Below are 15741 nucleotides of genomic sequence, written 5' to 3' on the forward strand. Positions count from 1 at the left end.
AATAAATGTATCATGCGCTGCTATATTAAACCTTATAAAGGCTAAATGTATTACCTCTGTTGATTGTGGAGACATTCCTGGTGCAGGCCAACATATTCACCATGTCTAATCAACGCATATTTATACAAAATAGTCCGCACATATGTTGAAAATGATAAGTATCTCTTAATTGCCATGTATTCACTGTAAATGGCCCAGACTGTACTATGCCGAGTCCCTTCGGTCAAAGGAATGATGAACAACTGAATAATGAGAGGACTCCGCCAAGCTGCCTTGATTGGTTGGGAGGTCAGGGCTATCCAAGCGTTGCATTACGTACGCAGCAGTGTGTGCGAAGGAGTATCGTATGCCAGTTTGGAGTGTGCACTGTACGCTGGAACTATCACTGGAAAAACTCATTGCGAGTTCAAGTTAAATAGGCACAAGATTTCACTTTATTTCCCAGCTGTTTTCTTTTTTAAAAATAGATTCTAAACTGGATTATTCACCCGTAGCCTATCAATGTCGTGATTCATGCACTTTGGATGAAGCAGTTCAGAACGGACTTCGAACATGAGTTGGTGTCTCCAATATACAGGCAGACTGTAACATCTCAAGTGGATTGGAATTTCAATGCACAGGAGATTAACTTCCACCTGAAATAAGGATTTTGCGCATTTTATCTCGAGTGTTTTGGAGTCTGCTACTACACATATGGAGTAGGCTATTTTGGAGATAGGCAAAATGTTTTCTGTTAGAGCGTTATTATAGACGATACAATGAAATTGACTTATCTATAGACAACGGGTTCACCATACAAAGAAGAGTATAAGAAAACAGACGTGCCAGAGATCTTTCCTGAAGCAAGGACAAAGGGGTCACATTTACAGTATCGGATCGTTAAATGTGCATCAACAACTGTAAAACGCACTCCAGCGCACGGGTTCGCGGGCGAAGACTCCACTTGTTAACCGACTCAACATTATTTTCTGACCAGTGACATTTTGAAACTTGTTATATCAAGGAGTTTTAACGTACGCATACCTTACAAATCTATTCGACACTGGTAAGGTGATGCGATAAAGAATCCAGAACATTGTTTTACCTGCAATATACTCTTGTTCTGCGTGCATAGCCTGCACGGAACAGGAAACAGGATTTCATGATATCTATTCAGTGATGGTTATCATTTGTCATTTTAAACGTGATTTTACGCATGATCTACATGCGACACTAGCGAATGGGATCTAGAATTGTGCAAGATTTACACTGTATCCATTTTTGTTTTATGATTTCATCGTGCGGTTGATTAATTTGCATCACTGAATAAGCGTGGAAATGGCAGGCTCCGGTTCCAATTGGAAGTACTACCTTTGGTTTTTGACAGTCTTGTGCAGGTCGCTGTTGCCCGTGGCCAAAACGTTGGAATCGGTGGTTTGGAACTCACAAAACCCCAAGTAAGTGTTAAATGTGCTAATCTAGGATATATTAGACATATAGCCTATATCTGTATTACCATGCATTGAATACAACACAACACAACGCTCATGCTATTCTATTAGCATGCGTAAAGATGCTAATGGTCAATACATATGCATAGGCGCCTGGACATGTTTCCAACTACTATTTGCGCTGAATGACATTCAGGGCTCTGTAATGTGCTGGCTCTGATGCCTCACACAGTGTTGAATGGAAAAGCATAGGCCTACTGTAAAACAATATAAAGTGGAGTCATGGGGAAAGCCAGACATGGTTTGATAGCCTATACATCATAAAGGGCATATTTTAAACCATCAATAATAAGCCTAGTTCAGTTCTGCCTTGTGAGTCATTCATGGATTTCTAGATGTTATGGTAAATGTATTTCATTCAAGCTATGTTCGTTATTTAGATAGGATTCATTAACTCGTGTTTATCATTATTCAACTTCCAACCAACATTTATGAGGTGCCAAATTCACCTAGAATCATCCATGCCCCATCATTTACTGTTAGGGAAGCCTACATCTCTACTGTAGCAGAGTGGTCTCTATAATCAAGTGTGTGTGTGTGTGTGTGTGTGTGCGTGTGTGTGTGTGTGTGTGTGTGTGTGTGTGTGTGTGTGTGTGTGTGTGTGTGTTTTCAGGTGCTCTCTGGATGGATTGACACATTTATAAATGTGTTTTCCAAGTTTAATCCATATCTTTCTGGCTTTGAGGATAGATACATTGCCTAATATAACATCCCCACTCAACATACTTCAGTCCTCAGAGCGTAACAGGGATTTTTTGAATATATAGGCCTTTAGTAGTATTTTGTTATTTGATCTAGATGAAGACATATCAAACATCTATATGTTTCATATGTATTTCAATCCAAGTTATTCCTGGAATCATTTCTGATCCTGCAATACCGAGTCTCCAATAGATTCTATGGGTAGTTCCAGGCTGTTGAGGCCTGTCTGTCTTTAATAATGCTATAGTGTATAAAATAACAATAACAATATATATATATATATATGTGTGTGTGTATATATATAACCCTTGGGCAAAATCTCTTCAATCAGTAAAGATTAAAGTAATATAAGGGAACAAATTGAAGTGGTACCACAAGGTAGCAGAGAGTGATGTCTCTTGCATATATTTTTTATAAAATATATTAATTATATTATCCAAGCATCCAATTAAGCTGATAAGGTGAATCACACCTTTTTATAATTAACTTAAAAATCAGAAATATTGAGAACACATCTCCATTATTCTTGAAAGCAATAACCGAGGGCCTCGGTATTCAGGATTTAAACACCAGAATTGGATGGAGTCAAGTGAAGTGGCCTAGTCCTGAGCTTGTTCACTCAACAGTACACAGTTTAAAATAAGTCACGACACGGAACAACGTAAAAGTGCTGACAGAGACAAGTCTTTAATTGCAGTTGAGCAGTTGTTAAAAAACGGGCTGTTTTGTTTTACAACAGTTGGTGGCTGTTTTCTCAAGTAAGTTAATGTTTGTTTACTTATCCACCGAGTGGTATTGCTTTGCTTTGCCTACAATGCTGGTAGCTAGGTCATCCAGAGTGCAGCCAGCCACTTAAAAGCTGATTACAGATCTATTGGGCCATGAGGACATGAAGACTTGATGATGTTCATACAGGCATCAAAATAAGTGAATTGATATGTTATAAATTGAATTCACACAAAAAATATTGATGATTGCACCTCCAGAGAAGCTAACTTCAAAACATAATAGATATATTTTCTTTCCAATGTATAAACTAAAACTGTTAATTTTATTCAGAGCTGAAGCACGTTTATTTTGTTTATTTTGTTGAATTGGTGCAGACTAAGTTTGCTCCAACTGCACCTGTGGTTTTAGAATTGGAATTCAGCAGCCATTTTGTATCAAGACATTGTATGTGAAACACATTTGTCAGTAGTTCGGATGAGTTTCATTGTGTGTTCAGTGTGAATGTAAACTCAAACTTCAGTTCTCAAATGATCAGAGACCACACAAAATGTCAACATAAGTAATGTATTTCGAAGAAGACATTGTCTCATGTGTTTAATATTGCCTTATAATAAAACAGGCCAAAGCAAGTATTTTCAGGGACGCTAAATAAACATTGTTTGAGTTCTTGTTGGCTGTAATGATTTTATGACTCGAGGTGATGGCCCAGAAATAGGCTTAATAGATGTCTAACTCGGACATATGGAATAACACTACCCCCATGCAAGCGCTGGCAAATCACTCTGTAAAGCAGCTTACAGGGCTTTCCACAGTAATTCCAGGCAGATCGACTCACCAATTTTTTAAAGACACATTTATAAAAAAAAATGTCTGTTAGTTGTGCATGTTCGACAGCACTTCTTATTACATGTTAAATATCATTTACGATTCTGTGATTTCCAATTTTTTCTCAATACGATACTTGACGTCTCTGTCAATGTTGACTCAAATTGTCTACATACAGTTTCAAATAGGACACATAGCCAATATTGATGGATCAATACTAAACTTAGCTGAGACGTACTGTATGTTGGGACTTTTATTTTGGCACTCAGTATTTCTGTTGTTCAGAGTAACAGACTCTGTGAGTGAGGAAAGCTTTAGGGTTGCTACTATTCCCTTCTCCACTCTTTATTATTTGCCCTTATTAAAATGATGTAGCCGGCCCACCACATCGAGTCATATGCACTTCAGACACACTGTCTGCTGATTCCTCCCCAGTACCAGACCACTGGCGTGGGTAGCCCACACTCATTTTACAGCTATACACTTAAGAAAAGCACTCCATTCATGTAATCACATGAAGTCACACTCTAACACGTAGATAGGCCTACTGTGATACAGAGATCAAACTCATACAGCATTGAAAAGCAGATCTAGTGATTGGGTACATGAGGAACAGCTTGTGGTAGACCAGGGAACTTCACAGAATGCGCAAGAGTGTAAACTCTAGACACAATACAAAGATTAATGCATAAATGCAGTTGTTCTTTGATCACAAGCCAACATTTTAAGATATTGTTAACATTTTGGAAAAGTTGTTTCTTGCAGACTTCTAATTTATACGTTCAAATCCACAATAGATAAAGGTATTCCAAATACTATTTCAGTCATATATTTACAAATATTTACTATTACAACCAGTAGATTTGTATTTTTCTTCTGTGATATTACTGTAGAAGTATTGTTTTGTTTTTTTACAAGAGGGATGGATAAGTGTAACCGATGTGAAATGGCTAGCTAGTTAGCGGTGGTGCGCGCTAATAGTGTTTCAATCGGTGACGTCACTCGCTCTGAGACCTAGAAGTAGTTGTTCCCCTTGCTCTGCAATGGCCGTGGCTTTTGTGGAGCGATGGGTAACGATGCTTCGTGGGAGGCAGTTGTTGATGTGTGCAGAGGTTCCCTGGTTCGAGCCCAGGTAGGGGCGAGGAGACGGACGGAAGCTAAACTGTTACATTGATGCTGTTGACCGGGATCACTGGTTGCTGCGGAAAAGGAGGAGGTCAAAAGGGGTGTGAGTGTAACCGATGTGAAATGGCTAGCTAGTTAGCGGTGGTGCGCGCTAAGAGTGTTTCAATCGGTGACGTCACTCGCTCTGAGACCTAGAAGTAGTTGTTCCCCTTGCTCTGCAAGGACCGTGGATTTTGTGGCGCGATGGGTAACGATGCTTCGTGGGTGTCAGTTGTTGATGTGTGCAGAGGGTCCCTGGTTCGAGCCCAGGTTGGGGCGAGGAGAGGGACGGAAGCTATACTGTTATATAAGCATAGATAATATTTTCCAATACATTTTTTTCTACCTAAGAGAAAGAAGGGGATATAGTTGGTAATTGGATTTATTGATATTGAACAAACCTGTTTCTTTCTAGTTTCTCAGGAGGGAATAAAAATAATAGGTAATTGAAAATCTGTCTTTCATTAACAAAGGAGATTTCTCTAAGTTCCTCTGAGAAGTGAGCTCATTAGCAACTTGAGATAGGTTTACCTGCATTTACTATGTTGTAGATCTACCATGAAAAAGAGAGAGAATATTTTGTTCAAAGTACAATCAAATATATTATGACAAACCTTTCTTTATTTTGTTATAAGAGCATCTTCTTCTAGCTGTAGAAAAAATACTTCATGTTATATTTGTCATCTTAAAATGTAGTGTGTTGTAGCAATTTCCATGTTGGGCTCACTGATATTTAGTAGTTTGTCAACTAGATTGACAGTGGTTATCATACATGTTTCTCACATTTTGTTGCATTACAAAGTGGGATTGAAATAGATTTAATTGTGCTTTTTTTGTCATTGATCTACACAACATGCTCCATAATGTCAAAGTGAAAAAGAATTCTACACATTTTTACAAAGGAATGCAAATTCAATAACTAAAATGTAGTCATTGCATAAGTATTTACCCCCTTTGTTTACCCCCATTTAGGCAAACCTAAATTAATTCAGGAGTAACAAATCACATAATAAGTTATTTGGACTAACTCTGTGTGAAATAATAGCAGTTGACATTATTCTTTTAATGACTACCCTTTATTCTGTCCCCCAAACATACAGCATCTGTAATATCCCTCAGTCGAGTATTGAATTTCAAGCACAGATTCAACTACATAGACCAAACTTTTTGAAAGCCTCATAAAGAAGGGCAGTGATTAGTAGATGGGTAACAATAACAAATCAGACAATGAGTATCTCTTTAAGCATGGTCAAGTTAATAATTAGGCTGTGGATTATGTATTAAACCAACCAGACACATCAAAGATACAGTCGTCCTTCTGAACTGAGCTGCAGGACAGGTAGGAAACTGCTCAGGGATGTCACCATGAGGCTATTATTTTAGAAATGAGTTCAATGGCTGTGATGTGAGAAAACTGAGGATGGACCAACAACATTGTAGTGACTCCACAATAATGACCTAAATGACAGAGTAAAAAGAAGAATACAAATAAACAGAATCCAAAACATGCACATGTATGCAACAAGGGACTAAAGCAATACTGCAAAAAAACACTGCAAAGGAATATACCTTTTGGCCTAAATGCAAAGCCTCATGTCTGGGGCGAATCCAACACCTCACGTCACTGAGTAACTGCCTCCTTATTTTCAAGCATGGTGGTGGCTGCATCATAGCATGGGTATGCTAGACACTAGCAATGACTGGGGAGGTTTTCAGGATAAAAATAAACGGGATGGAGCTAAGCACAGACAAAATCCTAGAGGAAAACCTGTTTCAGTCTGCTTTACAGCAGACACTGGGAGAGAAGTTCACTTTTCAGCAGGACAATAATCTACAACACAAGGTCAAATCTACACTGGAGTTGTTTACCTGGAAGACAGTGAATGTTCCTGAGTGTCCAAGTTTCAGTTTTGACTTTAATCTGCTTGAAAATCTATGGCAAGTCTTGAAAATGGCTGTCTAGCCATGATCCCTAACACCTTGACCGAACTTGAAGAATTTTGAAAACAATTATGGGAAAATATTTTTAATAGATTTATCTAATAAGACTCACAGGGGTGAATACTCATCTAATCAAGATATATTAGAGTTTTATTTTTCATTAATCTTAATCTTCCACTGACATTACATAGTATTGTGTGTAGATCTTTTTTGTTATTGTTGATTGAGTGATTGATATGATTTATTTAAGTGTCATACACCTACTGGTGCCCAGCCCACATGGGCTTACAAGTCACTACTAAACACAGTACCATTTTTCTTGTACTCAAAACAAAATAACATTTTACAAATTATATGCATACAATAATCATGGCCAGTACAGCTACCATCTAGCCACACTACACAAACAGTACATTTCTCTTTCTCCTCCAGGCATTGTGAACAATCTGAGCAATCTCAAACACGCCCTGTCTGAAACAAAATTCAAGCCTCTGCTCGTCCCGTAAGCAGAATACTTCAGGGTTATCACCACAATGTTACAAAAAAGAACATGTCTCAGATCGTCATACAGAGGGCTATAAAACACTACATTGATTTTCGATTTCTTCTAGATCACACAATAGGCATGTTCTAAAAAATATCTTCAGGCACTCTGTTAAATCTACACGTCTTTATAACCAGAGGGAGGGTGCCGGATCTGAGTTGTGCGCTAACTGACCTTTGGCTTTCTGTTGGGTTCAGGTGGACATATGGTTCAGTGATGTAGTTCTCTTTGATGAGAGTGTACGTTCTAAGTTTAGGTTTAAACCAAATATCACCTGCCCAATTTTCCTTTTGGATCAGAAAAGGCTTTTCCTTGATTTGGTTAACACCACGTGGAAATTTGTTCCTGAAATTACCATATTTTTGGTGAAACTGTATTTCAGTTTCACCAAAAAAACTGTATTTCAGTTTCACAACAAATAGATAATTCTCTAGGCCATGGATAGTTATGAGTAAGGTCCCAGTCCAATTTGTTTTTGTGATTCTGTGTTCTGGCATATTTATCAGTCTATTCCATAGACGTACCATATCAATTTGTCTATATATTGTAGATGTGGTCAGTATAGATATGATCATTGATTTTGTAACTTTGTAATACAATAAAATGGGAAGAAATCCAGAAATCCAAGCGGGGTGATACTTATGATACGTATGATAGGCACTGTACTACATGTAGGATGCTGTTCTGCTTTTGAGACCCATCACTGCTAGACCTCATAAATTCACCCTGCCATCTCTCTCCCTTGTGAGAACAATAGCAATGTAATCCTGTCCTGTATTTCCCAAGATTATGGGTTATGTGTCATATAGAGCCAAGCAGGTGGTGGCCACTTAGTCCTACTGTATGTCTTCAAGAGACTAGATTTGCTGTTTTTAACCATTGATGCATGTGAAATACAGGCAATGGCAAGCTTTTAGACAACTTGCATTTACACACTAACAATAATAGTTTCATAATATTGTTAAGGTCTCCTCACGGAGGTTATGATAGGACAACAGGAGACTGGCTGTTAAGAAGAAAAAAAGTTGGAATGCAGTATCATTCCATTTGATGGTGCACTTCATACTATAATTATACTGTAGTCAATGATTCAGAAATGATCTTAGCCTTTTAAAGCCAGGGAGTGTTATTTTCGTCTGTGCTCAGTGCGCTATCTTGATATCAGACCCTCTAACTAAGTAATTTAACTAATCCCATATTAAATCCTCAGTCAGAAACAAGTGAAAAAGAGAAAGGAGACACCAAAGGTTAATGTTTTAACTATCCAGTTAGTGTATTATTAACGTTATCAATTAGGGAGTGAAACCTCTGAAATCTCACACTGTGAATACCAATACGAGAGACTATCTGTCTTCAGTGACTGGTCTATGGTTATGTCAACAGTTCGACATGATGTTGTAAAATGGGAGAAAACATTGCATTTGATTTGTGTTTTAATTATTCTCACAAAGTCACATGTAGACATTTACGGATATAGCTTGGTCCGGAGATTCAGCAGCGTATGATAAATGGAGAAGATATCGAGTGTCCTGTGTGTTTAATACATTAGAGCCAAGTGGAGTAGCTCAAGCTTTGCCTGACTGTGCCATCATGATCAATGCGTCTGTGATTAAAAGTGACAGTCTAGAGATTAACTCTGTCACTGTTTAAATAGGCTGTGCCAACCCTCTAGCCTTTAATAAACCCACCCATGCCCCTGCTCCCTAGGTTTCAGCCGTAGTTTACACAAGAAAGAGATTCCTTTGAGAAGTGTCACAGGAGTGGTTTTGTTCTCTTCCTGCCCTCATCCCTTCATGCTGGTTCTGATAACGTTTCACAGAAACCCAGACCCCATCACAAAGAGGAGAGACTTAGAGCCACCTCAGGACGGCTTAGCACAAAAATGAAAGGAAAGTAAAAGCAGTCATTGTTTCATTAGGCACTCTAATATTCCACTTTCAGAAAGTAGTGGAGCTACTATTCCAGACAGTTGCCTGAGTCTACCTTTTTCAGCCATTAATGGCTTGATTCTGATCAACTGAGCACCTGAGGAAGGTCATTGTACGTACATACCATTGTGAGATCTCCAAGGCATGGTTTTAGACATTTTATTATCTTGGTTAACTCTGAACTAAAGTCTTGCGTAATTGGTTAGATACTCAATTAAGTTCTGGGTACATACATTTGAAGTGGGAGGTTTACATACACCTTAGCCAAATACATTTAAACTCAGTTTTTGAAAATTCCTGACATTTAGTTCAAGTACAAATTCCCTGTCTTAGGTCAGTTAGGATAACCACTTTATTTTAAGAATGCGAAATGTCAGAATAATAGTACAGAGAATGATTTATTTCAGCTTTTATTTCTTTCATCACATTCCCAGTGGGTCAGAAGTTTACATACACTCAATTAGTATTTGGTAGTATTGCCTTTAAATTGCTTAACTTGGGTCAAATGTTTCGTGTAGCCTTCCACAAGCTTCCCACAATAAGTTGGGTGAATTTAGGCCCATTCCTCCTGACAGAGCTAGTGTAACTGAGTCAGGTTTGTAGGCCTCCTTGTTGACAAGCGCTTTTTCAGTTCTGCCCGCAAATTCTCTATAGGATTGAGGTCAGGGCTTTGTGATTGCCACTCCAATACCTTGACCTTGTTGTCCTTAAGCCATTTTGCCACAACTTTGGAAGTATGCTTGGGGTCATTGTCCATTTGGAAGACCCATTTGCGACCAAGCTTTAACTTCCTGACTGATGTCTTGAGGTGTTGCTTCAATATATCCATATAATTGTCCTACCTCATGATGCCATCTATTTTGTGAAGTGCACCAGTCCCTCCTGCAGCAAAGAACCCCCCAACATGATGCACCCCCACAACATGACAACATGACCCCCGTGCTTCACGTTAGGATGGTGTTCTTCGGCTTGCAAGGTTCCCCCTTTTTCCTCCCCCATTATGGCCAAACAGTTCTATTTTGTTCCATCAGACCAAAGGACATTTCTCTAAAAAGTACGATCTTTGTACCCATGTGCAGTTGCAAACCGTAGGCTGGCTTTTTTATGCCGGTTGTTTTCCCAACAGGTGGGCATTCTATTTAATACCGATCGGTACTATTGTTTGAATGTAATGTTGACATATTGGCAGTTAAAGGTGCACTATGCAGAAATCACTCGGCCATTTCCTGGTTGCAAAAATTCTAATATTGCAATTATTACAATTAATTATTTTACATAATATCTTATCACATAACTGGAAAACCATGATTGACCAACTCCCTGACCAAAGTGGCTGACATTTATCCCATCATAAGAAGGTTCATGTCCATTTGTGTGTATGTTTTCTGTCCATGAGAGATTAGACATTTTGAGATGAAGACTTGAGAACTGTCACCTCATCTTATGTCTATGAAAAATATTGATGTTTCTCCATTCTCATGTGGGCCACATTCTCATTTCTGAGTGCTCTGTAACTAACTGATAAGGTCACTCTAAGTGGCCTTTACATTTTCGTTACTTATTTAAATCAATACATGAAAAGGGAATATTCAGGGGAATGTTTTACAGCATGTTTTCTCAGGGCTACTCTGGGGAGTGAGCTTTCCACCCAAATGCACTGTTAATGGACGACCCAAATCTCTTGCAGTAACATATGTATTTTCTAGCTGTTACAATTTTTTTAATGTGATGACTAGTATATGCAGGACCTTTTATGAATCTGTTGACAGTCTGGATGTGAAGTTCCTTAGCACTGACTCATGCATTCACAGCCCTTTTAAATGAAATACTGAGCTCTCTAATGCAATGAAAGATACCCAAATGCTTAAGGGGCAACTAATAATTAATGTTGTCTGTTAATGTCTGATTGTTGAACATGTGTCATTAGATTGGACCCCAAAGCAGTTACCGTTACAAAGGCGCTCATATGTAGACAAAGGAAGCTGAGAAGCAGAAATCAGTTATTTCAAGTTTCTGGATATATTTGAAAGGCACATTCAGAAGCGTAGTACATTAGTGGTAGTCCTATAGAACATTTTATAAAATAGCCAGTGGTGTGTGGTTGAGAAAGGTTATATTTTCATTACCGACATTTTGTATAAAGTTGCATGAGAAAATGGATGCATGTGTTTTTCCATCTCTCGTCACAGCCGTTACATACAGTTGACTGAAAACCATTGAGTTCATATTTATTGGCAGAGTAGGCTGAGTCATTGTTGAGCGCCACAGGAACGGCATTGTCTGGCACACTCGATCCATGACCATTCCTAAGTTAACTGCAACATTCATTTAATTCTACTAAACAATCAAGGGCTTGGGATAATGCGGTTGGGGGGTGTCAGTTCTACATGCCTAGCTCATGCTTGCACAAAAATGTCAGAGAGGTTACTGTACAGAATGGGGATTGTGTAGCACAAGGGGAGAAGAGCAGATGTTAGATATCAGAGGCACAGATCACACAAAGGGTATTCCACCAAACACTCTCACCTTGGAACTCAGTACAGACATCGCCCCAACCAACTGTGAGATTTGGATACAGATATTTCTTTCCACAAATGCATATGGTTCCCCTAACATAGTGCTCTTTGTTTTTGAGGTCTTCAACAATATAATCGTTTTTGCATTCACAGTTTGTTGCAGAACTTATTTAACTTATGGTGGTCTGTGTTAATAGTATGCACAGGGTTTCTTAAAGTTGTTTTGAATCGTTTTGTTTTAATGGTAAGGACGGCTAAAGATGCGGTCATGTATAGACATGCTATGTCTCTTCTTGTATTATCTTGTATCTTAAAATCAATGTTGTTATATTCACACACACACACACACACACACACACACACACACACACACACACACACACACACACACACACACACACACACACACACACACACACACACACACACACACACACACACACACACACACACACACACACACACACACACACACACACTCTGATCGGATCTGACTCCATTAGTTACACCTATGTATTGAGCAGGATCCCAAACAGGGAAGCAGTTGGTTTGATCTTCTTCATGGAGAGGACAGCAGTAGGGAAACCCTTGTGTCTCTCTGCATTCCAAATCTAGTTCCTGGCTCTGGAACGGATGGATGTGACAGCCATTCCAAAGCCCATTAGAACTGGCGTTTCAGAATAGATTTAACTAAATGGCTGATGCCGTGAGCCTGATAGGCCGAGTCTTCCGTAAGTGTGTCACTGCGCCAGATGGACTCTTTGCTAGAATACATTTTATTATTAATTATGAAACAGACCCTTTAATTTGTACCGTGCATCATGAAAGAAATCACACAGCAGAAATGGCATAACACAGACAAAGTGATTATAACCATATAGACCCTGACTGTGACAAATAGATAACAGCCACCTTTCAAATTTTATGAACAGGATTTTTCTCCCTCTCTGAGGGTGCACGTCAGATGGTAGCCGCCTTGAGATTTGCTGAGGTTTTCCTCTGTCCTTTGTCTGGCCGTCCAGCTCTATGAAGGCTAGTGATCCAATGTGTCTGTAAACCAGGGCTTTCTCCATGCCACCTTTAACCCATTCTACTGGGGCTCCTTGAAGGCCCTCTCGAGGCGTTGCTATGTGAATGACCAGCATGAAAGGATTCCCTAGTCCACTGCACAGAGTTTGGGGGGAGGAGGGGGGTGGATTAAAAGTCACGCTGTTAACGGCACAGCTCCCAAGGATTGGCGGACCCTCAAACCGCCGAGTGCCCTGGCAGCTGGAGAGGCCAGCTCAAAAGCCCCACGCCGGGAAGCATTCTCTCCCGCTCTTTACAGGAGGCTGCTAAGGAATCTGCGCATACACAGAGGGGAAAAAACAACCCCCTGTTCTCCCATTTCTGACAGAGTTTAGGCAAACTATAGGCAGCCTATAGTAGATCATTTGTTGTGCATATAACTTTTTACCATGTGGATTTATTTGTAAATATAAAAATACATAGTTTTTCTTTTTAGAGTTTCTGAGAATAGTGGTTTTGATCTTTATAAACCTTCTGTTAGGCTGCAGTTAAATCCACAGCGGCTTAAAGCGAGTGGGATTTTAGGTCTATTAATGCATTGTTTTGATTGCTGGTTTGATGGATTAAGTCAGATAGTCACAGATTTCGTGCACATTTTCTCTTTTTATGACCCTGATGTAATTATTTTACCTGACAGTCAGGGATATGGAGAATATTGAAGACAATGCAGGCATACCAATAGAGGATTAATCCTGCAGACAAAAGCATTTGTTTTGAAAAGAGGCGGTGAGCTGTCAGGTTAAAGTTTCAGAGAGAAAAGAGGACAATGAAGTCCAAATTGAAATTCCTCCTAGTGTGGCCTTTCACATTAAAATAAATGACATTGTTTGGAGACCAGGTATTCCTCCGGGGGACTGGGCCATTGTCTGCCTGCATTGAGGTTACAGTGTGGCCGCAGGTCACCCCGCTGAGGCTCTGACTGATGATGAGGCTGTGACATAAGCCACCGCTTCTTCCCACCGGAATGGCCTTTATGGATTTGGCAGCTTAAAAACTTTAAAGGCACTCTGAAGTAAAATAGGACTGAGAAACCACCGGCTATGCATCTCTGAAGCTTGTTTTTCATAAAAGCATCAAAATATATGCACCTGTTATCATCTTGCCTCAGTAATGCCTCTTACTAAAACAGTAATAAGAGACAAATGTTTTGATTCAGATTTTTCAAGCAATTTTTCAATAGGGTGGTCATTGTTATCATGTGACTGTATTGGCTGGAACTTGATCGCTTGACAGCCACTGTTATAGGAATAGTGGGACACTGATTTACTGAGTTTAGATTCTGTGTAATGAAATGTATACTCCAGTGACTGATTTAACCTAATATTTGAGTTTGAATTTTCTCCACACTAAAACTGTCTTAAAGCAATTCGTCTTGGAGCATTTGTCATGAGTGCTGGCTGGTGCCCATACGTAGCTGTAGGGGAAATTAAACGTGATTATGTAAACTAACAGATGTATTGTAAATCTAAGGCAATGGCAAGGCGCTCGATGGGAGGGGGGAGTTGGAGCACTTGACACTTCAAACAGCTCCTTCAGCTCAACATCTGCCATACTAAAGCATCCAACATGCAATACCCAAATCCTAATAGTTATTTAATACAGGCAACAATATCCAAGCATTAGACTTCTCTCTGACATATCAGGGGAGCTGCTGTGCTCGATTCCGATGATTCCAGTGTTCCTAAATTTAGTCGGTCTGAATAATCTGCTGAAAGAAGAGGTAGGAGGAAGCTCTGAAAACAGCAGTCCTCTGGTGCATTGTGTTGGCATTAAGGTTGCCAGCTGCGTGACAAGTGTTATTATAGTGTGTCAGCATTTATCCCCTCAGAGTGAGGTTTGAGAAATAGCCTGGCTTAGCACCCAGAAAGTCTATTCAGGATTTTTAATGTGTTTCTTATTCTCTGTGGGAAGGAAACAGAACCAGGGAAGAATCAAATCATCAAGAATCAAATGTAGAAAATATCACATGGTTAGAATAGTTTCATTTCCATATCCCAATAAAGAGAATGAACTAGTCTTATGCAATATTCCATTAAGACTTTGTTTCCTTGGAAGAAAAAGTTGCCAAAGAGGAAACTTGCTGTGATTGGACAATATGGCTGTGGTGGTCTTCTCCATTTAGCATTGTGTCTGCTCAAGCACATCAACCACTTTCTATCTGTGTTCTGGTCAAGTGCTAGATGAACAGTGCGTGTCCACAGTCACATTGCGAGGCAAGGTTGCAGCTGTCTCCACAAAAGGGAAGACTTGTTGGGTAGAGAGAGGCTCCGGTGTCAGTGTGGCCAAACTCAGTGAGATTAAGGGCCAGTATCTGTTGCAGATGGTAGTAATATAGCTTGGTGATAATATAGCTTCCATAATAGCGTGTCTTTCCCCCTGCTGTCTTAAGCTATTAGCCAGCTGTTCCTCAAAAGCAAAACCAAATGGTGTCTTGAGAAGACTATAATTAAAAAGGAAATAACCCTACTGAAACAAAGGCAAAAAACTGAATAACTGGACTGTCATCTTTCTGTCTGTCAGACCAGAGCTGTAATACACGCCCCAGGCACTTAAACAGACCTGTTCCAACCTTATCACAACAGCTTTGTTTGGATTTCTCCTGTTTCTTGTTGCTCCTGTCAACTGTTGTTGAAACTCTGGTTTCACAAGAGAGATATTTGCCTTTTTGCAATTAGCTATTTAAATGAAATGCATCAGCAGCAGCAGGTTTAGTATGTTCCATACAAATAGTCTGTATGTCTAGTTTTAACCTACACTGAGTGTACAAAACATTAGGAACACCTTCCTAATGTTGAGTGGCACCCCCCTTTTGCCTCCAGAAGAGCCTTAATTCG

At 39.5% G+C, this 15741-nt stretch overlaps 1 protein-coding gene across 1 annotated transcript in view; it reads left to right on the top strand.

Moving 5' to 3' along the window:
• The first annotated feature begins 324 nt into the window (after positions 1–324).
• The window catches only part of LOC129815686 (ephrin-B1-like), a 78580-nt gene continuing 63163 nt past the window's right edge, over positions 325–15741 (top strand). The window contains exon 1 of the mRNA XM_055869713.1: positions 325–1436. Within this exon, the coding sequence (XP_055725688.1) occupies positions 1318–1436 (119 nt within the window). The 5' untranslated portion in view covers positions 325–1317. The remainder of the gene's footprint in view (positions 1437–15741) is intronic.

This window comes from Salvelinus fontinalis, chromosome 2 (genome assembly GCF_029448725.1).
Source record: "Salvelinus fontinalis isolate EN_2023a chromosome 2, ASM2944872v1, whole genome shotgun sequence".
Lineage (NCBI taxonomy): Eukaryota > Metazoa > Chordata > Actinopteri > Salmoniformes > Salmonidae > Salvelinus > Salvelinus fontinalis.